At 44.7% G+C, this 26,000-nt stretch overlaps 2 protein-coding genes across 12 annotated transcripts in view; one reads left to right on the plus strand and one right to left on the minus strand.

Moving 5' to 3' along the window:
- FRMD5 (FERM domain containing 5) overlaps nt 1–17,633 on the plus strand; it is a 129,301-nt gene extending 111,668 nt beyond the window's left edge. For 2 of the 7 annotated variants that reach the window (XM_083586616.1, XM_083586619.1), the window contains exons 8-15: nt 3,636–3,724; nt 7,355–7,418; nt 8,057–8,148; nt 10,085–10,159; nt 11,156–11,224; nt 11,631–11,737; nt 14,253–14,605; nt 14,785–17,633. In XM_083586616.1, the coding sequence (XP_083442742.1) occupies nt 3,636–3,724; nt 7,355–7,418; nt 8,057–8,148; nt 10,085–10,159; nt 11,156–11,224; nt 11,631–11,737; nt 14,253–14,605; nt 14,785–14,832 (897 nt within the window). In that variant the 3' untranslated portion in view covers nt 14,833–17,633. Of the gene's footprint in view, nt 1–3,635; nt 3,725–6,675; nt 6,737–7,354; nt 7,419–8,056; nt 8,149–10,084; nt 10,160–11,155; nt 11,225–11,630; nt 11,738–14,252 lie in introns of all 7 variants that reach the window. The other 5 variants (XM_083586614.1, XM_083586618.1, XM_083586617.1 and 2 more) reach the window with 4 other exon arrangements.
- Nucleotides 1–26,000, minus strand: part of WDR76 (WD repeat domain 76) — a 67,312-nt gene that overhangs the window by 35,826 nt on the left and 5,486 nt on the right. The window contains exons 5-15 of one of the 5 annotated variants that reach the window (XM_083586599.1): nt 25,303–25,429; nt 24,092–24,193; nt 23,947–23,990; nt 23,708–23,861; nt 22,991–23,146; nt 21,802–22,019; nt 19,750–19,902; nt 19,017–19,070; nt 18,483–18,683; nt 1,619–1,724; nt 382–608 (exon numbers count right to left, since the gene is read on the minus strand). In XM_083586599.1, coding sequence (XP_083442725.1) covers nt 1,700–1,724; nt 18,483–18,683; nt 19,017–19,070; nt 19,750–19,902; nt 21,802–22,019; nt 22,991–23,146; nt 23,708–23,861; nt 23,947–23,990; nt 24,092–24,193; nt 25,303–25,429 — 1,234 coding nt within the window. In that variant the 3' untranslated portion in view covers nt 382–608; nt 1,619–1,699. Of the gene's footprint in view, nt 1–381; nt 609–1,618; nt 1,725–16,255; nt 16,517–17,850; nt 18,684–19,016; nt 19,071–19,749; nt 19,903–21,801; nt 22,020–22,990; nt 23,147–23,707; nt 23,862–23,946; nt 23,991–24,091; nt 24,194–25,302; nt 25,430–26,000 lie in introns of those variants that run through there. The other 4 variants (XM_083586597.1, XM_083586601.1, XM_083586598.1 and 1 more) reach the window with 4 other exon arrangements.

Below are 26,000 nucleotides of genomic sequence, written 5' to 3' on the forward strand. Positions count from 1 at the left end.
AGCAACCTCCCTGACACTCAGCGGTGCCTTAGGGAGATCTCTTGTGGGATTTCAGTCCCTTCTACATAGAGCTGTTTTCTAGACATTAACTGGCCTTGCAGGTCAGTAACGGAGGAAGTAGCTGCTTCAAACACATACCAGTTGGCCATGCAACCAGAGAGTAAAACAAACTACAATTTGGTGGCTGTATCCATCTTCCTTTGAAGGAAGTGCTCTATTCCCAGTACTAATGGAGACCAGCCCATGGACAGTTTGGAGACCATAGGAAGCTGCCTTAAGTAGAATCAGACCCTTCCTCCATCCCACTCAGTACCATCTATAGCGATTGACAGTAGCTCTCCAGGGTTTCAGGCAGGGGTCTTTCATTCTCTTCCACCTTACCTGGAGATGCTGTCGGGAACTGGACCTGGGATGTCCCACATACAAAGCAAATGCCCTTTCCCTCTAGCTTTGACTTGCAATGAGATGGTTTTGTAAAACTTCTGTGCTTGGTGGTTGTTGCTTTTGGTCTTCGATCAGGCATTCAGGGCAGCCGTCAATGAAGTCTAATGTTACAATATCCCACAATTCAAGTATTCCACAATTCAGCAAAATGAGTTGCAATCAGCCTGAGGATAGAATATTAACAATTGCACAAAGACAGACATAATTTGCATGGCTCTTCACTTTCACCTAACCGGTGTCATGCCTGCCTTTCCTGTTCATACTGCTGCCCTCCTAGGGAGCAATCTTCATCTTTAGAAGAAACTACCAGTTCATTTAATTAGGCTGAGCAGGGCAAAGCACTAATTTATCCCCAGGGGGCCCTGGCAGGCCTCTCTGTGGAAGGTGGCTGCGATTCAGATGGGGGGATGGATGTGATGAACGCAAAGTGGGTGCTGCAGGTTCTGCCACAATGGAGGAGGAGGGCAGGGGTGCCAAGAGCAGGTTGTGGGGTCCCCCCAGCAAGGGCAGACAGGCTAAAAATATTTACATAGAGTGTGAAATAAAAGTGTGATCTCATTTTTAATGTTAATAATATGGTAATAGTCGTGTCTGTTGAAAATATTAAGATCTTAATGACTATTATCAATAATAGAAGCACCCAGACCATTTGTTGCTGAACTAACCAGACACTTTGAACATTAAACTTGTGCATGCAACACAACACAATGAGCACCACACAACAACTTTGTTGTATTTGCACTTATGAAAACATACGAATGCGACTGCGTTTAGTAAGATGAGGCTACACTGTCGTACTGTCAAAGTGCAAATGTTCATAGAGAGTCAGAAATGCTCAGGTCACAACAGAAGTTTGCAAAGGCGCTATTTAGAATTGTGCATGCATTGAACACAAAATATGTATTTTGTTAAGAATTGCATAAAACATATGCAAGATAGTTGGGGCCCCTTCTGGACTGCTGGGCCCCAGTAATTTGTACCAGTTTCTCCCCATACACACTCCCCTTGTCAGCCCTGGAGGAGGGGTCTGTGCTTAGTAGGCTGTGTGCTCCAGTGCAGCAAGCCCAGAGAATCGCCATCAACTCCCCCCAACTTGCTCCTTGGCATGCTGGAAGCTGTGCACTGGTCTGATTCTAGCATAATGCCCCCCCTCCCCCCGCAAACACACACACACACTATTTACGTGTCCGTGGAGGAATTCTCTTGCAAAAGACAGATGAGTCAACTTCAAAGGATCTAAATTTTTCATTCATTTTCATTTCTGTATTGGCCACAGGTCACTAGAAAGATGAGAAAATGAAGTACATTAAATGATTATTAATGGAACCATCTCTTTGCAGAGTGTTGCAATAGGCATGAGATAGGACAGTCACTACCATGACCATAGGAAGATTTTGTGCCATGAAATTCAGTAAAAGCTGCAGAAGCTGCTGGTTTAAAGAGGTATTTCTAGACACCTATTTGCTAAGAAAAAAGCTAATGTTTTGAAGGTCTGGCCCATCTTCCTCACCTTGATAGCAAATGGTGCTAGAAATTTAGCTCTAATTCATAAATAAATTCAGCATTTGAAAAGGTAATGCATAAGAGCCTCAGTTTCTCCCATTGCAGGAAGATAATCAGGTGTCATGAAATAACTGGGTGCATCCTACTTCCAAAACAACTGATTACACTTTAGCCAACTAACAAGCCTGACAATACGCATTCTCGCATCACAGTCCCCCCCCAAGGTTTCTTTCTAGCCAGTCTTTTGATCTCACAACCCCTAAGGGGTCCTGGCCTTGGTCTGGAGCCAGAGGCGAGTGGGTGGACCAAGTCTGAGGCTTTCTGTGCCAACATCTAAAGAGCTGGACCAGGCTCCTCATCCTGATACTGGGACCAAGGAGGCTGGTTGTCAGGAGTAAAGAGCCTGCAGAACCCTTGTGGGCACCTTCCTCTCAGCCTGAGGAATTGGGTGCTCCCACACTACCCTACCATGCCTGCTCAGTCATGCAGGGAATGTGGCTACTGAGAGGCCACAGAGAAGTGCCCACCTCCAGGCCAGGGGGTTTGTCCTTTAACAATCTCCATCCTTCAAGCAAGTGTGTGAGCTGGAGGGAATGCCTCAGGGAGCCCCCAGTTCTTCTGACAAAGGCTGAGGTTGCTCCCAATAATGTCTCCATCCAGGGCCCGTCCTATTGTGAGGCAAAGGGAGGCAGCTGCTTTGGGTGGCAAACGCTGCAGGGATGTGTGCCACGTGACACTCCGGTGTCCTGTTGCCCACATTGAAGTAAAGGTCAACTGCCTGAGTGGTTGGCTTTCCTGCTTAGGATTGAGGAAGGTGCCGTTTTGTCCTTGCCTCAGGTGGCAAAATCTCTTGGGCTGGCCCTGTGTGAATTCTCCAGCCTGCCTTAAGAGTTGTGCCTCATGGCTAGAGAGACATCAGAACAAAAAGGGGCTTGCAAGACACAGAATCATGAAATTGCAGAGTTGAAAGGAACCCCGTGGGTCACCTGGCCCAACCCCATGCTTCAATGCAGGAAACACAGATAAAGAATTCCTGACAGATGGCCATCCAACCTCTGTATGAAAACCTCCCGTGAGCTTCTAACTATTAAAAACAGAGCAGTTAACTTGTCTCCAGGGTGGTCAAGAGGTTATTAGACTTTGGGCAGGATCCTTGGCTGGCTGGGCTGGAGGGAACAAAGAATATGACCTGCTATACAGTAAATGATGTGAAGAAATGATGGGCAAAGTCATTTTTGAAACCAGGAACACGATCTAAGGCACTGAGGGTCTTCTGAAAGGGCAGGTGAGGAACTTGCCACTCCTCCCTGTGTTCAAGGGGAGAGACAAGGGATCTGCTTTCGTCCCTGATTCATTTCTCTGCTGCCAGTGGCGTAGCGTGGGTTGTCAGCACCCGGGGCAAGGCAAGTAATTTGCGCCCCCTAACCTGTGGATTTGTGCCCCCTAACCCGTGGATTTGCGCCCCCTAACCCTAACCCCCAGATGTTGCGCCCGGTGCGGCCGGCCCCCCCTGCACCCCCCACGCTACGCCACTGTCTGCTGCTGAAAAAGGAGATTTTCACAGCACATGCCTCTTGTCAGCTCTTTCCTACACAACAGCTTCTTGTGCCAGTAGATGCGAGTGGAGGTTGTCCTACAAGCCTTACTGGCTTTGCGCTGTGTGACGAGAAGTTATTGCTCTCTTGCAGGATGTGTCTGGAAATGCTGCTTTTTTGGCCTTCACCCCGTTTGGGTTTGTTGTCCTGCAAGGAAACAAGCGAGTCCACTTCATCAAATGGTGAGTTCTGCTCTGGAAACCCCAGTTCTACCATTCCTTTTTGGGTGGCACTGGAAGCTTTCTCTGATATCACCCTGTTGCCCCTCATTTACCCCCTTTGGTGCAGAACAGAGACCTGCTGACCAAGACAGGATCTGACCTTCTAGTTGGCTTGGCATCCCACTTTTGCTCTGCTCTGCCCCTTTTGTCCAGAGGCTGGAAGGCCTTCACAGCCAACTGATGTGTTTTGACAGTACGTTGCTTCTAATGTGAGGGTGAGAGCTTCAGGTTTTGTGCCTTCCTTCCTTGCTTCCTCTTCTAGTTAGATTTAGCATCCATTCATTCTCCTGGAACCCACGACTAAATTCTACAGCTTCTACACATGACTTGGGTATGACTTTCTGAGCTGGAACTCAGACTCACACACAAACACACACAGAGTTTGTCTAATTCTTGTCCCAGACATTTCACTTAGTGGAGAGTGCAACTGGTGACTTTAAAAATGGTGAATTGGGGCCGGAACTGCGGTCCCCAGAACATGTGTGGGAGGAGAGGCATGCTACTGTTTTTGCTCTACATGGACAACCCAGCTTCCACTGGGCACAAATACTTAGCAACCCAGCATGCAGCTGTTTCCTGCTAAACAATGCAATAGGTGCAGAGGGTAGGGAGCTGACTTAGCTGGGAATTGTGGGGGATGATACCTGAAATGCAAGGAAATAATTTCAGATATACCGGATTGGACCGAATATAAGCCGCACCTGCAAATAAGCCACACCTTTAAAATTAAGGGGGGGGGAGAGACAATATCCAAATATAAGCCACTCCCTTAAAATTCCACAGGCACTCACACCCACAAATGGCAAATGTTCCGTTTTACTGTATGTCTGTTTCGGCAGCGATATCATAAAAGCCAATTTTTGTAAGCTCGCGAATTTAAGCCGCACTTTAACTTTTCATGGTCAGAATTTGGAGGGAAAGTGTAGCTTATATTCGGGCCAATACGGTAGCAGGTTTTGGTCCCACCTGCTTCTACTGGACACAGTGTTCCTCTCTCAAGTCATGATTATATTGGAAGACACTTGCCATGAATCTACCTGTTCCCTTGACCTTCTTGGGGATCATGTGGTTAAAAGCAAATGGGCAGTCAGCCGGATATGAGACAATGTGGCAAGTCAGACTTTTTATTGTGACAGCGGAGATGTAAAGGGTACTATTAATTTTACATGTAGCGTACAAGTATTTTGTTCTGAAAAATCTGGGGAATTTTCAGAAGTGTAGCTTTGAATTTGTGAAACTTCTCTCAGTCTAGTGTTGAGTGGTCACCTGTGCAGTTACACCTATCTCTGGGCTCCTCACCTGCCCTGTGTCATTCTCTAGGAACATCCCAAAGCTCTTTCCAGGGAGTTGGGGCACCAGGACTTTTTGATATGTGCACTTCTATCAAGGGGGCAGGATTAGCACCTTCCCACCCATTTCCTTGCAAGGCATCCACTCTAAAGTCAGAGGACCTGTAGTAGGGAAGGAAGTAGAGCTGTGAGTGCACAGGTGACCACATTAAGTATTTCAGTGACAGGTAAATAACCAGCTCTGTGCAGTTTCACACCTAGGCAACTGGCAATCTGATGTACCTGGAAGAGAATCCTGGTGTCCTCGTGCAATGAGGTTGTGGAGGGCTGTCTGCAACCCTGGAAGCTGTGTTTGGCCTTGAGCTACACACTGTCGCTCCAGACTTTATTATGGCTAGTGAAAATGGCTGCTAGGCATTTTGTTCCAGGAAAAGCTTTAGGCAAGCCATTAGCATGCAGCACTTGGGACATCTGCCCAATCTGTGTCCTATTAGCACATTATTGCTCTCAGAGCTAGCAGCAACACTTCATTTTTGAAAAGCCAAAATCTTGTCATTCTGCAAAACCCAAGTCTACTTGTTCTTTTTGCCTTAGGATCCCCCACCCTCCACCAGTTATCCTTCCCAGAATTTATCCCCTTGGTTAAAGATTGTGGGCATTGCATTTTAGCTGCTGGAGGGAATGTGCTTTGGCAGTCAGTGGACGCAACCCAAGGAGTTGTGTCCCTTGCTTACTGAAAGCATATTACGTTTCTCTAAGAGAGTTCCTGGTAATTAGGGACCTGGTCGATGGGTACTAAGGCTCAGAGTTGCCCAGGTTTTTTCTTATCTCTGAAATTACCAGTGGCTATTTCCAAAGAAGTCATTTACTCACCAGGGTCAAATTTCTCTCCTTACAAAGGACCAAGGCACCCTGAAAACTGTCCTTGCCCCAAAGGTAGATAGCTGGGCAGGGCAATACATAGAAGGAGCAGCATTCCTGGGAGCAACTCAATAATGCACAATACTGTTTGTTTCCTTGAGATCTTTCCTTTGTGGTTATTTCTGTAGTTTTTTAAATATGCAAAATGCTTCATCTGGAATTCCCAAGACAGATTGTTCACCTATTAGCTCTGATGTCTCTTTGAACCAGTTTTCACCTGGGCCTCCAATCCTACTGTTGCCATGCAAAAAATTGGCTATGCAGTGATGCAAGATTCTTGTTCCTGCCCTCCTTCTCCTCCGATGAGATAGTTTTTCATCTACCTACCTAGTAAGAAAGCATGATCCATGGTGTTTTGTACAGAATGCCCATAGCTAATCAGAGAATCCGTCCCCTGCAAAAAAAGCCCCTGTAGGTTTTCCATGCAGGATAATCTCTCCTGAATTTCCCAGTGCAGAAAAGAATGAATTCTTTTTTGCCCCCTGCCATGCCTGTTGGGGGCTCCTCCCATCCTCGACTATGTTTTGTCACAAGGGGCACGAGTGCCTCTTTCCCCACCCCCCACCCCGCTGCTCAGGGCACAAGAAGCAGAGCTGTGATCTGGTCCATGCAATGTAGTTAGTGTCACTTCTTCTTCTCTTGCTTTGTATTGTATCCCGTTGTTGATGTACCCCAGTATCCTGTTTGCCTTTTTTACTGCAGCCACACACTGGGCTGATGGCTTCAAGGATTTTTCTACAATAACCCCTAAACCCCTTTCCTGGTCAGTACGCTGCATGACTGTTCCATGTAATCTGTACTCTCAATATTTGGTTTGTTGCCCCAAAATGTATTATTTTGTACATCTGTCTGCATTGAACTGCATTGTCCATGTTTATTGGCACAGTCACCTAAAAGCCCCTCCAGACCCTGCTCCAGACCTGGTCGCATTGTTGCTCATCCTTTTGCTGTATCTCAGATTTTGGCCTCATCAGCTAAGTGTGGTTATCTTACATTTGGTATTCTCATCCAGATATGCACCCGTTTTAATAAAGCAAAAGTTTGCAAGGTGGCTCCTGGACACCCCCCACTTAAGACTCACCCTTTTGCGCTGAGATTCCTCTCTCATCTCAGCCACTGTTTTTGAGCCAGGAGTCCTCTTCTCTAACCATGTTACACTTTGGATGAACTGCAAATGTTGGACTTGAAACTCCTGCAACTGCTGCCCTCTAAAACATTTTGTTTCTTGACTTTGCGTTTCATGCAAACAATTTGGTTTTCAATTTCTGCATCTTGCCGGAATCTATTCCACGCTGTGTGTGGGCTCTGCATTCGTAATGCTGTGCGATGGGAGGCGGGCTGCGTCCTCTGGTTTACACAAGTGCCTTTTTTGTGCTTGTAGGAACGAAGTGACAAAAATGAAATTCGAAGGCAAGACGTTCTATTTATATGTAAGTCAGAAAGAGGTGAGTACCTTCTTCGGCCACTGTAACTGTGTAGGTATAGTTTTTGCCTCTGCTCCAAGAGAGATGCAATGTTTAGGATTCCTGACTCTGATTCTGGCCACACTCCATCCTGAAGCACCACATATATTGAGAGGCATGGCTAAGTTTAAGGATGCTCAATCTAATACTTACTGGCCTTATAATAACTTCTATTAGGTATCCTTAAGGGTCAGGTGCATTTGCAAAGGTAGCATTGTTGGTATTGCCAGAAGGAAAGTCGAATCCTGCCATCATTTCCGACAGTGGAAACAAACAGCCAGAGCCTTCTGTGCAAGACTCCTCACAAATAGCATTACAATCTCATCCACTGTTTCCGCGGCCCAAGTAAAAATCACACTACCACTTGTAGTATGCCATCGCCATCTTATGCTGAGCGGTTTCCAGGTTTTGCAGAGTGTGTGATGCTGCTTATAGAGCCACATATATTTATTTATGGAAAGCAAACCCACAGCTCCTTCAGGGAAATTGCTTTCCCATCCTTCTTCCGTTCAAATAGCATTCGGGGCATTTGCATTTAAAGCTAGCTCACTGAGCATGCTGTCTGTGAACCAAGCTTGTGAATTAACCTTACGGGTTTTTTCCCCCTGGGCTTTCTATAGGAAAAGAAAATTGTTCTGACATATTTTGCTCCAACTCCTGAAGCCTGCAAGCACCTCTGGAAATGTGGGATTGAAAATCAAGCCTTTTATAAGTAAGCATGAAATAAATTTCCCCAGGATTAATTTTGTCCGTGGGGCAGTTGTGATCATTCCCAGCAGCCGCTGACAGTGTCGGGTGTGGATGTGGAAACATGCCTGGGCAAACTGTGTGTATGTGTGGGGGCTGCTCTGAATCTGGATTGCCCCCCTCCTTTCTGCAAAAAACAAACAAACAACAAAGCTACTTGCAGGAAGGGATCAGGGCTGCTTTCCTGCCAGCTTCCTTTTCACTTCTGCCTAGGCCACCCCACTTTTAGCTGCAATTTGGATCTAGGACAAGGTGTAGGCTGACTGGGCGTTGCAAGAATATCTTGGCCCCAGAAAGTTTCTGACCAGCAACTGAACAGCCAGCTTGAGAAGTAACTGAGGAACAATGGGCCAGAAACATGGACTATTTGTGAAGAGGCGTTTCATCTCTGGTAGCCCCCAAACAGAATCCTTTGTTCACTCCCTCTAATTTGGTGTTTTGCTTATAAAATAGAAGGTTGCTTTCTCTAGTGTGCTTCCTTGTAGTCGGTGGGCTGCAAGAAAATGTGTGCTGCTTTGTTCTGTTTGGGTAAGCTGCAATCAGGCCGTCTCATTTCTCATTATATTAACATGAAGCACAGCTGCCGTTTTGCTTCACAAATCTTTTTGCTTCTTTTCCAGATGAATAGCGGCACTGGTACATTGTCTTCTGCTTATGCATCCCCAGAAACCAGATGATGGATGCAATTAAGACCGCTCTGTTCTATCCTTGATCCCCTCTATACAGAACCAGTGCCTCACCCAAAGCACCCCTCCTAAAGATTCTAGGCTAGGGGCTCTTCCAGACAACCTGTTTGTTGAGCTAAAATGTGTATGGAAGTTTATACAACACCCACTGTGAGCATTCATTCTCTGTTTGCGTGGAGGTTGTATGATGCTGTGTGATGTCCCACTTAACCCACACTTTCCAGTGCATTTTCTCATAACTTTCCTTACCACATTCCCCCTCTCCCCCGGAAGCTGGGTTTGCTTTATAACAGCACAAAATCTACTTTAATTACATGACTAAAATTTACTTGTGTACCTGCAAAATAGTGGCAGTGTGGAAGCAGCCAGAACCCGTAGCCTTATCCAAAAAGCAAGCCCATTCCTCCTCCTAGTGAAGTAGCCCAACCAGTGTTGGGATTGCTGATCTGCTCCAGCAGTTTGGTAGCAGTGAGGTGTCAACCCCAAGCCTCCTGTGCACTCCCAGTTCCTTCTAGGTGAGGAAGATTGGGCGGAATGTTTTTCTAGCCGATAATGTTCCATTGCGGATCTCACTGAAGGAGAGACTTTTGCATTTGCTTTACCACTCTGGATCATTTTACACCTCTTTCTCCTCTGCAGCTAAGTTACCTCTCTCTCTGGGCCGTGAGTCTGAAATTCACGCAGAGGCACTGCAGGGTGGGCAACAAGTGCAGTGGCTACTAGCCATGATGGCTGTGCTCTGCCTCCACACTTGGAAGCGGCAGTGCTTCTGAATGCCAGTTGCTGGAAACCTCAGGAGGGGGAAGTTGCTGTTAGGTTCTCTTCGGGAGTTTCCCATTGGGGCATCTGGTTCTGGATGGCCACTGTGGGAGCAGGATGCTGGACTAGATAGAGTTGTTGGCCTGATTCTGCAGGCTCTTTTTATCTTCTCATGTCAGACCCTTAGCTTTGACTTGGAATGCAAAAAAAAAAGGGGAAGTCAAGAGCAGCTTCTGGAGAAGGAGTCAAGATGCTGAGTTAAAAAACTGTTCACCTTGGACACTGGCAGGGGCACCAAACCGAGGGGAGCGCAGGGGCTTCTTGAAAACCAGAAAATATCTCTCTACCTGCTCCCAGAGCAGGAGCTTTGACATCATTTCCAACAAAGTCTGCCAGCAGAATGCTGCCAAAACCCAAGTTATGGGCCTTTTGCCAATGCCGGCTTTTTTGTTTCAGGTTGGAGAAGTCAAGCCAAGTCCGCACTGTGTCCAGCAGTAATCTATTTTTCAAAGGGAGTCGGTTCCGATACAGGTAAATAATGACCGTAAGTAGCAGTTACTGGGTATGTTCTTGGATGCTTCCTCTGGGTGGCTTGAGGAATGAGTCTGCTATAAGTTCAGCTGTATTGAATCTTGAGATAAAATTATTGGGCCAGATCCTTGCCCTGCCAGTGCAATAGGAGCTCCTTCTAGCTTTGCAGGGCTTCTCTCCTCTCCCTGCCCCACAATTGGCTGTGGGGGGAGGTTGGGAGAACCCCCAGAACAGCACACGGGGTTGTGGTGGATATCATTTCATCAGGCAAGTTAAAATACTGGTGCTGACTAAACAGTTGGAAGGTGGTGAGGTTGGATTCCTCCCTAAGGCAAGGCTGCTCATCTGATGCTCCCGATATAATGCAGGGATTCAAGAGGTGCCTTCCCCTTTGTTTTCTGAGCGAGCTGTTTTGTCGGATGCCAGAATTTAAATGTGAGGTGTAGTGGTTATAGAGTGCCAGAGTAGGACCTGGGAGACCAGGGTTGGTACCCTCACTCGTCCATGGGACATGCTGGGTGTCCTTGGGCTATGTCACTGCCTCTCGGCCTAACCTACTTCAGAAGGTTGTTGCAAAGTTAAACTGGGGGAGAGCCACAAAGCCGCCTTGAGGAAAGGTGGGATATAAATACAGTAACTAAAAATCTGAAATAAAAGGACTGCCGTAGCTGGGCCAAATTCTGCTTCCATGCACTCTAGTGCACAGCCAAGAAGCAAAGGCCAGTAATAGGTGACAAGGAAAGTGCTGCAGCCAAGGCCATGCAACAAGGGAAGGAAAACAACATAACATTTCGAGGTAAATAGCACAGCCAATATACTGGGGGTGTCCTTTCTGCTCACTGAATGGGTCTGCCAGGAAGTATGGCTTTTCTTTTGAGCTTCAAGCAAGCCCGATTCCTGTGTCTAGAGCAGGCAAGAGTTGCTGGCAGAAACCCTGGAGGGGAAAAGGGTGGTTTCTTGCTATTGTCACGGCTTCTGTTCTCCAACCACTTTCAGTGGCCGAGTTGCAAAAGAAGTGATGGAGTCTAGTGCCAAGATCAAGAGGGAGCCTCCAGAAATACACAGGTAAGGCTCAGCAGAGGCAGCTTGGAAGACAAGCTGTGGGCTCACCTGGGAGAAGCCACGCTGGCTGCAGTTCAGTAACAAATGGGGGTGGGGCACAGCTTCCCCATAGAGGAAGATTTATAGCACAGTAGCAAAGCATCCAGAAAGCCCCATATTCAATCTCCAGGTTGGGCTGGTGAGCCATTGCCACCAGTCAGTGTAGACAGTCCTGGCCTAAATGAACCAGTGGTCTGACTCAGTATAAGCAGACTGTTCCTCTGCTAGTTGCAAAAGGGTGTGTTTTCCAGCTCTACCCCTGCATTTTCTGGAAGGGGCCATTTCCTGGGTTTGGCTCATAATCTTAAGGAGGCTTGCCTCTGATGCTGGCTGCATTCCCAACACCATTTTGTGTGCTTCTTTTCTGTAGGGCAGGGCTGGTTCCTAGCCGTAGCTGTCCTTCCATCACTCATGGGCCACGGCTAAGCAGCGTCCCCAGAACTCGAAGGAGAGCTGTGCACATCTCTATCATGGAAGGTGAGGTCTGGACACAATGGTGACTTCGTGTAGCTTTGCAGCACTCTCCAGATTGAATCTCTCTTCTGAACAAAGGGCACATTTGCACATTTGCCTCCCTTGGGGTTAGGATGGTCTGTGTGCTACAAGCTCCTCATCCGTTGTTAATCCTTTCTCGGAATGGAATCTGAGTCTATTTTGTGGAACTACTGTAGTTACTGGGGGCGGGGAGTGTTATTTTAAATGTGATTTCAGTTTCAGTCTTAATGAAGGAAACATTCACAAATGCCAGGTTTGCCTTTCCATGGAGTCCTTTTCGTATGTGCTGTTATCACTCTCTTGTGGCCAAATAGGGAGGCAGCTGTCTCAAGTGATTTATGGAACGCAAGGACAGGAGACCGTTTCATATGCACTTATGCTAATTTCCGTAGGGAGGGCTGGCCAACTCCATGCATTGTTATTCTGCTGGTGTGTGGTTTTAGAATGCTGTGTGCTTGCTACAAATGCTTTGCCACCTGCATCTTAATGGGAGAAGACAAAATCCTTTGCAAGATTGACCCTTTTAAATGAAATTTCTCACATGGCTGTGGAAGGGTTTCTCCCCTTCTACATACACAGCACACTAGCTAAAGGTAGACCCCTGGGAAGGCCCCACGGAGGAAATTAAAAGCTGGTCTGCATCAGGGTTGCACCTGCTAAACTGAGCTCAGGAGTTTAATGTCTGAGGTTGGGTCAGTGTCAAGAGCAAGACCCAAGCTGAAGCCAGAGGCTGCTTCTGGGGTATACAGTGGTACCTCTGGTTAAGTACTTAATTCGTTCCGGAGGTCTGTTCTTAACCTGAAACTGTTCTTAACCTGAAGCACCACTTTAGCTAATGGGCCTCCTGCTGCTGCTGCGCCGCCGGAGCCTGATTTCTGTTCTCATCCTGAAGCAGAGTTCTTAACCCGAGGTACTATTTCTGGGTTAGCGGAGTCTGTAACCTGAAGCGTATGTAACCTGAGGTGTACTGCCAGTTTCTGTAGTGTCCTTTGGGCTACAAAAAGGCAGTTTTTATGTGGGGCCAGCTTCAACTAAGCAGTTCCACTAATGGAAGATCCAACACGAAGGGCTCTGGCTAATGCAATGGGGCTCTCCCCCCCCCCAAACAGCATACAGGAGGGTGGGAAAGGAGGTGGTTCCATCAGGGAGCTGGAAATGCTAGTGCTGATGGAACCTTTTAGCAAGATGCTGGATTTTTAACTTGCGAAACGAGATAGCTTTCTTTTAATCTGTTGTACAATCACAATGGATAAAATCTGGGAGATTTTATCAGCCAAGCTAGTTATTCCCCCAATTAAAAAGTGTCACTCCCTAGGGCCTATGTGAACAGTGTGCAAATGGTGTGTACTGTGCCACTAACAAGATAGGCGTAACTAAAGGAGTAGAAGAATTTAAAAACTTTGAACTTTAAAGGGCAGTCTGGGCCGTTGCAAATTCACCCAGGCCACGACTTCTGCACCAGGTAAGCAGTAAAAATTATGTGCAATCACTTGTGGTGCTCCATGCACCCACACTTTCTCCTTGCGTTTTAGCTCCATGTCGCTTCTTCTCAAGGTTGGGGCAACATTGAAGCTACTAGCCATGAATGCTGGGCTCCACCTCCAGCTCTGAAGGCAATGTGCCTGAATACTAGCTGCCGGGAATCACAAATGAGATAAGCACTGCTGTTGCACACAGGTCCTATTTTCAGGTGTCCCTTAATGGGCATCTGGTTGGATACTAAGAGAACAGGATTCTGGACCAGATGGCCCCCCTTTCACCTGCTTTTCTTATGTGACCAATTCTATCATCATAGAGGTGCTGCAGAGCTTTGTAGATCATCTAGCATTGCAGACATGGCTGCCCAGCAAATAACAGCTGCCCTCCTAAAACACACAACTAACTGGTTCCATTGTTGAGTTGCTCCTTTCATCAAAATGTTTCCAACCAAAATCTCCCTGTAATTTAAGGCCATGAGATCTAGGTCTGCTCTCTGGGCCAGGACAGAACAAGCCATTGATGTGAAAGTCTTCAGAGATGCTATCAGCCTGCTCAGTGTGGTGACAGCCATTTCTTTCTTTTGGGGAGGAGCATCCAGACAGGAAGCCTCCAGGTGTTCACAAACATGCCCTAAATTTGCTTACTGTACAGATGGGGAATTTTTGGAGTTTCAGATTTTGGGAATATGCAACCGATTTCCACCAAACCACTAAAAGGCACAAGTCTGCATTGTGCTTGGATTTTTGGCATTCAGAATCACTGAAGAGGAATCTAAGGAATGTTTTGAATTAGGTTGGGGAAGGTTAACTTCCTCCAGGATTCTTCTGAACCTGGCCAGATTATAGCCCTCACTTCCATGCTCAATTTACAGTGACATCTTGATCTTGGGATAAACAGTATTTTGTATTGAAAGCCCAACTTACGTGTCTCCATGCTGAGGCTGGCTAATGCGTTGGCGACTCCCCTCATCTTTCTCCATAGCCAGCCCCTTTCTTCCTCTCTCCCTCCCTTCCCCCAGGGCTTGAGTGTTTGCGGGACAGTGCCCACTCCACCCCGGTACGGTCAGCCTCCCACGGCGATGCCTTCCTGCCGCATTCACGGGCCTACCGGGCCGAGAGCAGCGAGCGTGTGGCCATCATTTCGGACGAGATCTACAGTCCCTCGGACAGCGTCCTTCCCACGCCGGTAGCTGAGCAGAGCCTTGAGCTGATGCTGCTCTCCAGGCAGATCAACGGAGCCCCTTGCAGCATAGAGGAAGAAAAGGAATCTGAGGCCAACACGCCCACGGTGGCCGAGGCCGAGGAGCTGGGGAGGGAGCTCCGAGCCTTGTGCCAGGGTGTGGGCAGCGGTGGCGGAGCCCAAGCAGAACAGGTGAATAAGTTTGTTTTCAGTGTCCTCCGTTTGCTCCTTGTGACCGGTGGGCTCCTCTTTGTTTTGCTCCTCCTCCTGATCATCCTTACCGAGTCTGACCTTGACATTGCCTTTTTCCGTGATATTCGCCAGACCCCCGAGTTTGAACAATTCCATTATCAATACTTTTGTCCCCTCAGGCGATGGTTTGCCTGCAAAATCCGCTCCGTGCTCAGCCTACTCATTGACACCTGAAGGCAGGACTCCTCCTAGTAACTAGCCAGGTGGATTGCAGAAGATCCCTGCTACCCATTCCCAGAAAAATGGGACACATCGTGGCACCATCGGCACATAAAATAAGTCCTCCTTTCATGAATCAAAGTAAACAGCGGCCTAGGAGAGTTGTTTCCAAGCAGAAGAAAGGGATAAGACTTTCTCACATGCGCCAGATTCAAACAATGCCCATTTCTTTACACGTCCTCTTCCTGGAAGTGTCTTCAACTGGTTTGCTTTCCAACTTTTAAATTATTCTGCACTCTTCCAAGTTTAATTTTAAGCTTTCCTAGAGGTGGCCATTTCAAAAATTTCAAGTAAAGAGAGTTTATTTTATTACTATTGATTATTGCATTAAGTGCCAGCCTCCAGCTAGGACACTAGTTCAAGAAGGCAGCGTCATTTTATGCAGGAGCTTTTGTAATGGTGCTACTGAGTTGTAACTTTAGTATTTTATTATTTTATTAAAACTGCCACTGTGTACAGCACTACCACCTTATACATAGTCTTGCTATTTTACCAATCAGACTTCTGGCTTAATCTGGAATTTTGAAGGTGGGAGCAGGGGGGATTAAGGTTCTGACACCATATGGTCACCCAAACACACTCGATTCTTTATAAGCAATAGGTAAGGCACGAGACAAGGAGGCAGCAATGAGGTGTAAATCTAATTCTTCCCCCTAGCGTTGAAAAGTGTGACTAGGAGAAACCTGTCCTTTGTGAATTTCAACTTCTGACCTTTAGGATCCCAGAAATGCAGTTTTTCTTAGAGCAGTAAAGTCCCCATATAAAGCAAGAGTTAGTATATGGGGGAAATAAATATATGTATTTGATTATACTTGACCGAGTCTTGCTGTATTAAGTAGTAGTGATCATATCCAATTTCTTTGAAAGACATTTTGCCTCAGAAAGCTGTACTTGTTTTTGTACTACAAAAGAACAAACTTGTTCCAACCTATATATTTTAAGAACAAAATGCTATTTTGTTAACGAGCAAACCAAGTCTTTTTTACTTTATGAATTAGGTGAATATAGTGTGGTATTCAAAGTGATTGGTGGTAAACAAAATATTATGGCTGTTTTTAGGATGGTATTTGAGCATCAAGCTAACCCATTCATAACTTCTGGGGGAAGGAAAATGGGTTACCTTGTGCCATTAAAACGATGGAGAACTTAAGGACGTGGGGGAGGTAGCACTGGAATGAAAACACATAGAACAATCTGACCCACACGTTTCCATCCTGAAGGCAATTCAGAAATTTTTTTCCTACTTTTTGTCTTGTGATGTGGATAGTCTAATCTAAAAGCCTGACAAATAGCAGCTCATTTGTAAAAGGAGCAATAAATTTTAAATATGGTGAGAATACTCACCAAGATGAGCAGAGCAAGAGAATGAAATCAGACTGGCAAGTGTTTTATTTCATCTCAGGGAGAGATTTCAAGTCACTTGGGAATCTAAATCAGAAATATTTCAAGAGGCTGGTTTCATTTATCTTGTCTCTGACTTGGCTACTACAATTTTCAGCAGGCACACAAGCCCTTCAAGTTCACGCAGAACTGAAGCACTGCCAGGACTTGCCCAATGGGAGGGTGCGTGGATAGGCGTGGGAATCTCAAGCACTGATTTCCTTTCCAAGTTCAGTTACACTCTGCCCACAGCTGGTCATTCATCATTTGGGGAAAAAAGAGCACAATGACACTATTAGCAATACACTAAATATTGGCAAAGGTTACTGGACGCAGACTGGGGTGTGGGTGTGGGTGTACGGTACACTAGAAAAGGATTCCCTGTTATTTGAACACATCGTGGAAGTGCTACAAGGATCTGTTTGATTACTGACCATTAACTGCAACTGCCAGCTTGGAAGTCACAAGAGCCAAGAGAGATTTTGGCTTTCACTTTTGCTTATACAGGTACATAAACAAACTTCTGAATGCCTGCCAAGAAGATACAAGGGATAGATTTTACAAGGATACACACTGTTTTATGCAACACAGCAACAAAATTAACTTCTAGTGTAGTGTTCCTACCTCAGTCTGTAGTAAACGATGCTTCTATGCAGTGAGTGAAAAGTCTTAATTTTAACATTCTCCATCCCAGATAACGATGCAGTATTTATTTCATGTTTTAATTGTTGGTATTGTTGATCATGCCACACACCTGTCCTGTTATCTGTAACTATTTTGTACAATGGACATTTTCATTTTCAAAGTGGACAACTTACGAATACTGATGGTGGCTTTAGATAGTTATTTTACTTTTTTAAAAATTCTGGCCACAATCCTAGAGTTAAGGTCTCCCGTGCACTTTCATTTCTCTGGGGCTTGCACTGCAGAACCTCTTCCTAATGGATTGTGTCTCGTTTTTGCCAAATGTTTTATCCTGAAAACTTTCCAGCTGGCAACTGAAAAAAAGTCATTTTTCCTGTTTTGCCCCATGTTACGTTTCATGTTTCACTTACTACTAAGTTGTTCCTGGTCTCATTTGTATAAACTGTGGTGGTTTCCATAGGTTGCTGTATCAGAGGAAACAAACTCTTAATAAGGACTAGCGTACTGCATATTTAAAAGCAGTAGAAAGTAAGTTACCTGAAAATGTGAATTTTAGTTTTCATAACAATATAGACGTTAACCTTTCATGTGCCAAATGCTGTGTTACATTTTCCCTTCAAAATAATGTACCTTTTTCTACATATTCAACATGTAGTTAGCATAAATCATTGGTGCCATATAGAAGTATTTTTAAATTTAAATAAATATTTAATTATGATGAAAATGTTCTCTGTTGAGTAAATTGATGCTTCTGCTCATGTGACATGTCTGCTTAGACAATTCCTGAAATGCTACCTGCTACTGTGGAAAATTTCTTTCAACCTCTCTGTCCTTAATGTTTTCAGAACTTGAATGCTTAACCAACTTAAATTGGATATATATATACTTTTTACTGCCAGATCATCCATATGATTTTGGTACAACCACCACATGATGCTACACAGATTCCAAAGCATTTATTGTGCGTACTTTAAAAAAGTTGAACATGATGAGCAGGTCTAACACTGATTCATTTACTATGAATGCTTCCCTGGTGTAAGGTGCCATCTGGTGTTACTACACAACAGACATAATTGCATTTTCCATCTTGCAATGATGCATAAGCATTATTAACATGCTGCTTATGTTCAAGTTAGTGGGTGTTAAGAGAAAGCCTGTGCCTTCTCACCACTCTTGATACACACCAAAAAACACCCTTTTGATCTCAGAATTGTTAGCAATTGACCTCTGAATTAAACATGATCTAGTACACAGCCTGCTCTGTAGATTTTTAAGCCACTATGAATGAACTTAAATATATTGAAACCATTTAACAGTTTCACATAAACAACCTTGCAGAAGCCTGCAATAAGTCACTGCATTTGAATAACAAGGCTAGCCTTATTTATTTCTGTTATCACTTAGAAAGTTTTGAAATTGAATATATTTGTCTTTCTCCAGGGACAAAGTCCTAACACAACCAAAATGCAACTCATACTCTTTGTTACCTGAAGGTTCAACATTCTCTTCAACTTTTTTTCACTCTTTGAAAACATGGAGGCGGCCACTAGAGTTACCACATGCAAGAATGTACCTGGTAGGGTGCCAGGCATTGATGGAACAAACAGAGCCAAGGTAGTCTTCACTGAGGAAGGAATGGACCAAATCTCCTGTCTTATGAAAGGCTTCAATTTGCCTTGGTCGAGACATACTCCCCACCACAAAGCAGTCATCCGTCTTTGGGTCCCAAACAGCTCTGAACCTTGTGAGCCACCGTCCCGTGTAGTTATTATGCCTATTCAGAAAGGGGAAGGGGGGGGAGAGAAATAGTTAAGATTCATCTACATCGCTGCCTTCCAGTTGCTCTAGACAGCAACATGCCAGCAGCTCTAGCCAGCCCAACTGAATGATGTTAAGGCTGATGGGGAGTTGTAGTCCAAAGCATCTGGAGGGCACTAGGTGGGGAGGGATGATCTAGAAAACCAGGGTTCTTAAATCTGATGCACATGCTCTCTAATGGAAAAACCACTCTGCTACAGTCAAATATTGTGTTTTGCTCACTGTGATCTCATAATCCCCTCCACCAAACTTGAATCTTAGCACCAGAGTAAATCCTATTCTAACTCACCTGATAGTTGTGAGAACAGGGACTGAAGATGATATACATGCGGTTTCAAAGATCCTGCAAGAGACAAAAAGTGGGGGCTTAAAAAAAACCCCAAATAGTCGATTTAGCCCCCCCAAAAAACTACCTACTTACTTATTCAAATCCAGCATGAGGATCAACAGGAAACTTTATCAAAGAGTTCAAGGACACAGTCCAGTCAGGCAAAAACACTCAAGGAAGGTGTTGCCTGAGGACAATCCTGACGGCCACATTTTGCTCCCTACCCTCTGGTTTAGACTATGTAAACAATTATATTGCAAGGGGTCTCCCTACTGCTCATCGAGTGAAAATATGCTATGTATTTCTAAATACAAGCAAGTATTTTGAGGTAGATTTTTTAAAAGGTCCTAAGCAAGGGCCCACACACCTCAATGCAAAATATTTAATTGCCGTAACTCAGCCATACACATCTCTCACAGCGTCTCCTACATTTGTTTCCAACAATGGTCAGCAAGAGTCATGAGTTCCAAACCTCTCCCACCCTTGGCAATATACAGCCTCTGAACATGGTAGGATCTACAGCATCCCTATGTTTCAACAGTCCTATTAACTTGCTCAATTCCACTACTGATGCCATATAAGCCACGGGCCACAGCCAAGTCTCATGGCAGCAAATTCAGTTATCTGTGAAAAAGGACTTTCACAGGAGGAAATCGTTAATACAAAAGCCAGCTCCCTTCCCACTCTCACATACCTCAATTTATCATCAGCACAAGTAGTCAGCACCCTGTTGCCAGTCACAGGTGAAAAATAAGCAGAAGCAACACTCTTGGTGTGCCCAGCAAGAGAGACCACGGGCTTGCTGCCACTCGCCTTCAGGTGCCGAACATCATAAATATCTACATCCCTGCGGCATAAATGGGAACGTTAAGACTTTCATCCTGGAAGTCTCTTCTTCGGTGGCTAGGAGGATGCCCTGAATGGGACATCTCCTCCCAATGGACTATCCAGGCATAGCTAATCTATTAGACTTCCTGTCTCTTGTGGTGGTGAGAGCTCCTCACACATCAAGGAAAAAAGGACATTGAAAACATAGAACCCTGCAGGTGTCAAACAAAATATTGGGACAAACTGCACTTAAGAAAATGCGAAACCACTGTATCAATATGGGGGTGGGGGGAATAACAGAATTTGAGGACGATTCCACTGTTTGCTTACAATTGAGACAATAATTATTTGAGGAAGGAAAAAGTCATGGGATGTCCCTGTGTGTACCTGTTTCCCTTTTGGTCTATAAATTGCAGATCTGTTTGATTTTATGTTCTTGATATCATAAACATATAAAAGTATCTTAATACACTGGTACAAATTCTGAGTGAAACAAGTTTCCTCCTATGAGATCAGGGGGTTAAGGGGAGCTGCTCAGCATATACACTCACTTCCTCCTCCTGGATGAGTTACCAAATGCCATGCTAGAGCTCAGAGGAGACCTCATGCCTAAGGTTCCACAGAACCCATGAGCATAACATCTCTGAATGGGTGCCCACTTTCTGGCTCAAAGGGGAGCACTGTTTCTGCCTATGCTATGTTCTCAAGACCAGGAGTCTGCTGGATCAAGATCCACAGCAGTCCAAGGTGCTGCTCCCTCTTTGCTTCGGGGTGTGGAGGTGGGACAAGTACCAGTCCTGGCTGGTAGATTCACTGGTCCCCAAGTGTGCAGTGTGGATGGGTGCATTGCCCTTCTTTGGTGACAGTCGCTTTTCTCTTCCTATCTCTCATTGCAATTAGCCGTCCACAGGAAATGAAAACACAGGAAAGCAAAAGGAAGTGCCAAAACTTTTTTAAAGTTTTGAAGTAAGGGAGGGAGAAAAGCTACTACTCTCAACTGTCTGCTATAGCTTTTCTCAACCAGGGTTCCATGGGACCCTAGGGTTCTGTGAGGTCGCAAGGAGTTCCTCGAGAGATTGTGATGCTAGCTAGCATGGTGGGTACAGCTCCCTGACATCACCTCCTCTCATGTAACTCCTAATTTCCATGGCCATTTAGGCTCCCCTGCAACCACGGGGTCCTAGGGCCTTCCCATATTTTTCTTCCTCTGCCAAGGCTGAGATTGGGAAATTTTGCTTCTGTTCGTCCAAGGCTCGAACAAAGTGAAGAGTTTTTATCTACCACTGAGTGTGTTAAAGGAGCTCCTCTCTTCCTCCAAAAACTGAATTCTCCAAAGGAGGAGACAGAGTCTAATGGCTCCATGTTCCTTGGGGGGGGGTCCTCACCAGGATATCCCCCTCCACTGAAGAATGTGGAGATAAAAATAAGCTTGCTCTTACAGAAAGGCTTGCTCTTTCTGTAATCTCTGAAAAGTATTAATCATCTTGGAGCACGTGAAGTTCTCTCTGTGTCCCACATAAAATCTGTAAGTTTATGCAATCTTTTATCACAGATCTGTTTTCTCTGTAAATTAAAAACAGGGAAACAATGTATGTAATGCTATAATTTGTGCAGGACACTTCTTTTGGGGTGGAATTGAATTTTAAAGGGCACAGGAAAGCAAAACTACTTAAGATTTTTGTCAATGGCTGTGACCAGGAGTTTTGTATAACAACACTATAATCTCTTCAGAGTCCCCCCCCCCCGTCCCCTAAATTTAGAGAATGTCCAGAGGTCTTAGGCTTCGGAAGAATCTATTGTGACTCCGCTCCCAAGAGGAGGCCTCTATTCATTTACTAGCATCACATCTCTTTGATTTCTGGGCTCCAAATTCCTAATGTACTGCAACAAGCAATCGTGTATCACAGCTTGTACCTACCCTGCTCCAGCAGCTACGAAATAATGTCTGCTGAGTGGGTTGGTATGGACGGTCCTTGTCGTCTTCGAATTAAGTTCTACAAAAAGCTCAGCGGAAGCTCCTGGCGTTCTCTGATCTACTACAGCTACCTCTCCATCCCACGTTCCCACTATCAGAGTAGAGGCATCTGCAGCCAAGAAATCAAATGAGGAAAGGTTGTCCTCTTCATTTCTGTACACCTGAGAATGAGAAAGAGGTTTACTTTTAGGTGAAATCTAAACCTATTTTAAATTACCAATTTTATCCTGATACATCACAATAGCTGTAGGATACCCTACAACTGTAGGGTGCTTCTCTGGCTGCCACACCATGGTTTCCTCAATCCTCTTTGCCAATTACTACGAGCACGCTTGCAGACAGACAAGGTTTCCAAATGTACAGAGTTAAAAATCCTGACTTTTCCATCCCCGCTTAAGAAACTGAATTCTGCCTGTAGCAATGGATAAAAGCAACAGGACACTGCCTTGTACTATGTGGAACTGTATGTCCACTTAACCCAGTTCTGTCTATTCTGACTGGCAGTAGCTCTCTGGGGTCTCAGGCTGATTCCTATCACCTGCTGTTTGATTACCGCCCCCTCTCGCCATGGCCACCCCTTTTCTTCTGGATGTGCCAAGGATTGAAGCTCAGGCTTTATACTTGTAAAGCACATGCTGTAATGCTATGGTATGGTCCTTAATGAGACAGAAGTGAACAGAAGAGAGAGAGAGCGTGCAAGAGAGAGCTGCTCTTTTCCATCCATCTTGGAGGAGCTGCTTAAGATAGAAGGATGGAGGAATACCATATCTGATTTTGCATTATACATACAAAAGGATCTCATTCTAAAAAAGGGAATATTGCGATTTTGTTGCATTTCTGCTAATGTTTGAACACATAATTTATGACATTTCCTTCCATTCTTTCAGTAAAAATGGAAGTTTTACTATTTAGCACAAGTCATTGCAGCAGTATACTATTCTGTTCCATTTGGAATGGTTTTATTTATTTTATAATTTTAATTATTTTATCTGTTTTTATGACTCTATTTTCCATTAATGATTGTATCTCACCCTGGGAACTTACGGTGAAGGGTGAATTAGAAATCAAATAAGTGAATAAATAATCTTTATTGAGACCCTGCAATAGATGCAACGTTGCAACCAACACTCACCTCATCAAAGACCGCTCTGATTACATCCCCACGTCGTAACGTGCCGTCGTGGCTCACAGACAGAAGATGAGCAGGATTAGACAGAGAAAAATACATACAGCTAACTGCCTGGCTATGGGGAACAAAGGTGTGTACTCCATCTTCCAATCCGCTGTCCTAAGAAGTACAAACAGACACAGCATTAGTACATTTCTCATAATTTCTCTTTTCAAAATTGGAAACAGAACTTACAGTGTGGTTCCCTTCCCATTCAGAAGGGTCAGTTCTTTCTCAGTTAGAAGACAGAGCCAGAAAAGTTTGCAGGGGACAAAACTATCAATGGCTACAAGCTACCATGGCAATGTATTACCTCTAGTGCTGGAGGCAGACTGTTGCTGAATACCAGCTGCTAGGAATCACAAGCGGGGAGTGCGCTGCTATTCAAGTCCTGCATGTGGGCTTCCCATTGGGGAATCTGATTAGCCACTCTGAGAATAGGATGCCGGACTAGAAGGGCACCCTTTGGCCTGACCCAGCAGAATACGCTTTAATGTGGTGACCGCTCCTTCATTGGAGCTTTTTAAGCAGAGGTTGGATGGTCATCTGTCCTGGATGCATTGGCTGAGATTCCTGCATTGCAGGGGGTTGAACTAGATGATCCTCAGGGTCCCAACTCGATATGATTCTATGATATAAACAGCAATAGATAGCAAAGACAATAGAGTGCAAGCTATTTACCAAATCCCAGAGACCGATCTGTCCCCACTTGTCTCCAGCTGCTACTAAAGTTCTGCTTTCAGATGGATGGATAGCCACGGAGTGAATCCGGTTTCGGACCACTTTTGCTACAGAATCTTCTCGGAGGACCATTTTACGCAGACGAGCTTGGTAACTGGGACAAAATCATTAGCATGTTAATATCCACAAAAACCAAGCAAATTTGAGGGGGTGGTAGTTAAAACTGGTTTTTTAATTACCTTTCCAAGTTACATGTAGGTGTCTCAATCACCTTAGGCTTTACCTGTAAAATTGGTTGGAAAACAAAAGGAATTTACCATGCAGATATTGAATTATTTTTTTTTTTTAAGTATTTAGGCTCGCTACATGTCAAAACAATGATACCTGACTTATTTTTGCCCACATATTCAGAAAACCTTCAGTTACATCATTTCCTTCCTCTTGATCTATGGGTATCATCTGAAGCGGTCCAGGTGGCAAACGAGGCTTTCAAGAGAGGAAATGGCACAAAACATCACTGGCTTGCTTTACAACTTGCTCATCAGTGCACCCCACAGAAAATAACACAGAGAGCCACTTGATTAAAAAATAATAATTGTATTTTCAATTTTTAAAAAACTTTGACTTCTATTGATAACGTTAATATTTTATGCTTTTTTGTAAACTACATGGGCGTTTATTTAGTTAAGCAGTATACAAATTTTGTTAAATAATGAATAAAAATTTATTCTCCCACATCCCAATCAATCTTTCTACTTTATTCACCAACCCAAATTATTTTCGCAAAGCCAAGTTCTTAAGACTTGTTTGAAGCAACTATACACTTGATCCGTGAGGAACCAAGGAAGTCCAAGGATGCTCAGACCAAACTAAGTGCTAGCCAGCAGAAAAGGTCTCTCAGCAACCTCTCACGTTTCAGAGTAAAATGCCTTGAAAGTGGCTGCAGGAGGACTGCGGGCAAAATCATGGGAGGGGCGTTTCTAGAACTTACGTGAAATTGTGAAGCTTCCCTGCCATTTTTGCTACACTGGAAGCTGCATGTTGTTTAAGGGATCTCATTTATATCTATTCTATTTGCTATTGCTTTGCTATGCCATCATAAAATTGTTATGAAATCTTTGCTATGTTATTGCTTTGTTATGTTATTCTGAATTTTTTTGTAGTGTTTGTTTGAAATGCAGCCCTATTTCTTTGTTGTAAGCTGCTTTGAGTGTGATTTTTGTGTGTGGAAAAGCAGCATACAAATACAATGAATGAACAAAATACTCTTGCAAAATCAAGTCTGGGTATTTCAGTGAGAGAAGAAGAAGAAGGGTTTGGATTTGATATCCTGCTTTATCACTACCCTTGGGAGTCTCAAAGTGGCTAACAATCTCCTTTCCCTTCCTCCCCCACAACAAACACTCTGTGAGGTGAGTGGGGCTGAGAGACTTCAGAGAAGTGTGACTAGCCCAAGGTCACCCAGCAGCTGCATGTGGAGGAGCGGGGAATCGAACCCGGTTCACCAGATTACGAGTCCACCGTTCTTAACCACTACACCACACTGGCTCTCCCCTCCACTCAGCACCCAGTGCAAGTTGTATCTGTCAACTTACATATTCGTCAACTGATGGTTCTGGATGTGCTTGTGCTTCTGGCAGGGGAATGCTCAGTGGATCCACTTTTTGCAAGCGCATCGATCTTCGACGAGTTGTCTCAGTTTTTGCCTTGGAATATTTAATTCTACGGAGACAACATAATTTCTCCACTAAGTCCTTGCAGGGTTTCAAGTGTTCCTCATTCATGCCGCTACAGATTTAGCCAATGCCTTATTTCTTCCTTTAGATTATTCTGCATTTTCTGTTATTGCTTTCCATTTCGTTTTTCTAACTGCCTCCATCAGACACCACAATGGTTGCAAAATTACAACCTGGAGACCTTGCTTGTCCCTCTGTACATTTAATATAACCCATAGCTTACCATTCAGTTTGCAATGAAACTCCCAGAGTACTTTAGAAATGAAACAGCAAAAATACAACAAGGCTGTCAATGCTCCAAAATAGCAAACATTATGTTGCTACTCCACTTCTCCCCCTCTCACTTGCCAAGAGTAAAACTGGAGCCCCATATGCTTAAAACAAGGCAAAGGAGGAGGTGACAGAGCAACTGCATATTCTCCTACTGTCACAGTCATGACATTATTAACCCAAATGCAGTGGTACCTCAGTTTACAAACTTAATCCGTTCCGGAAGTCCATTCTTAAATTGAAACCATTCTTAAACCGAGGTGTGCTTTCCTTAGTGAGGCCTCCCA

The sequence above is a fragment of the Podarcis filfolensis genome (assembly GCF_964270895.1).
Source record: "Podarcis filfolensis genome assembly, chromosome: 14".
In the NCBI taxonomy this organism is placed as follows: Eukaryota; Metazoa; Chordata; class Lepidosauria; order Squamata; family Lacertidae; genus Podarcis; species Podarcis filfolensis.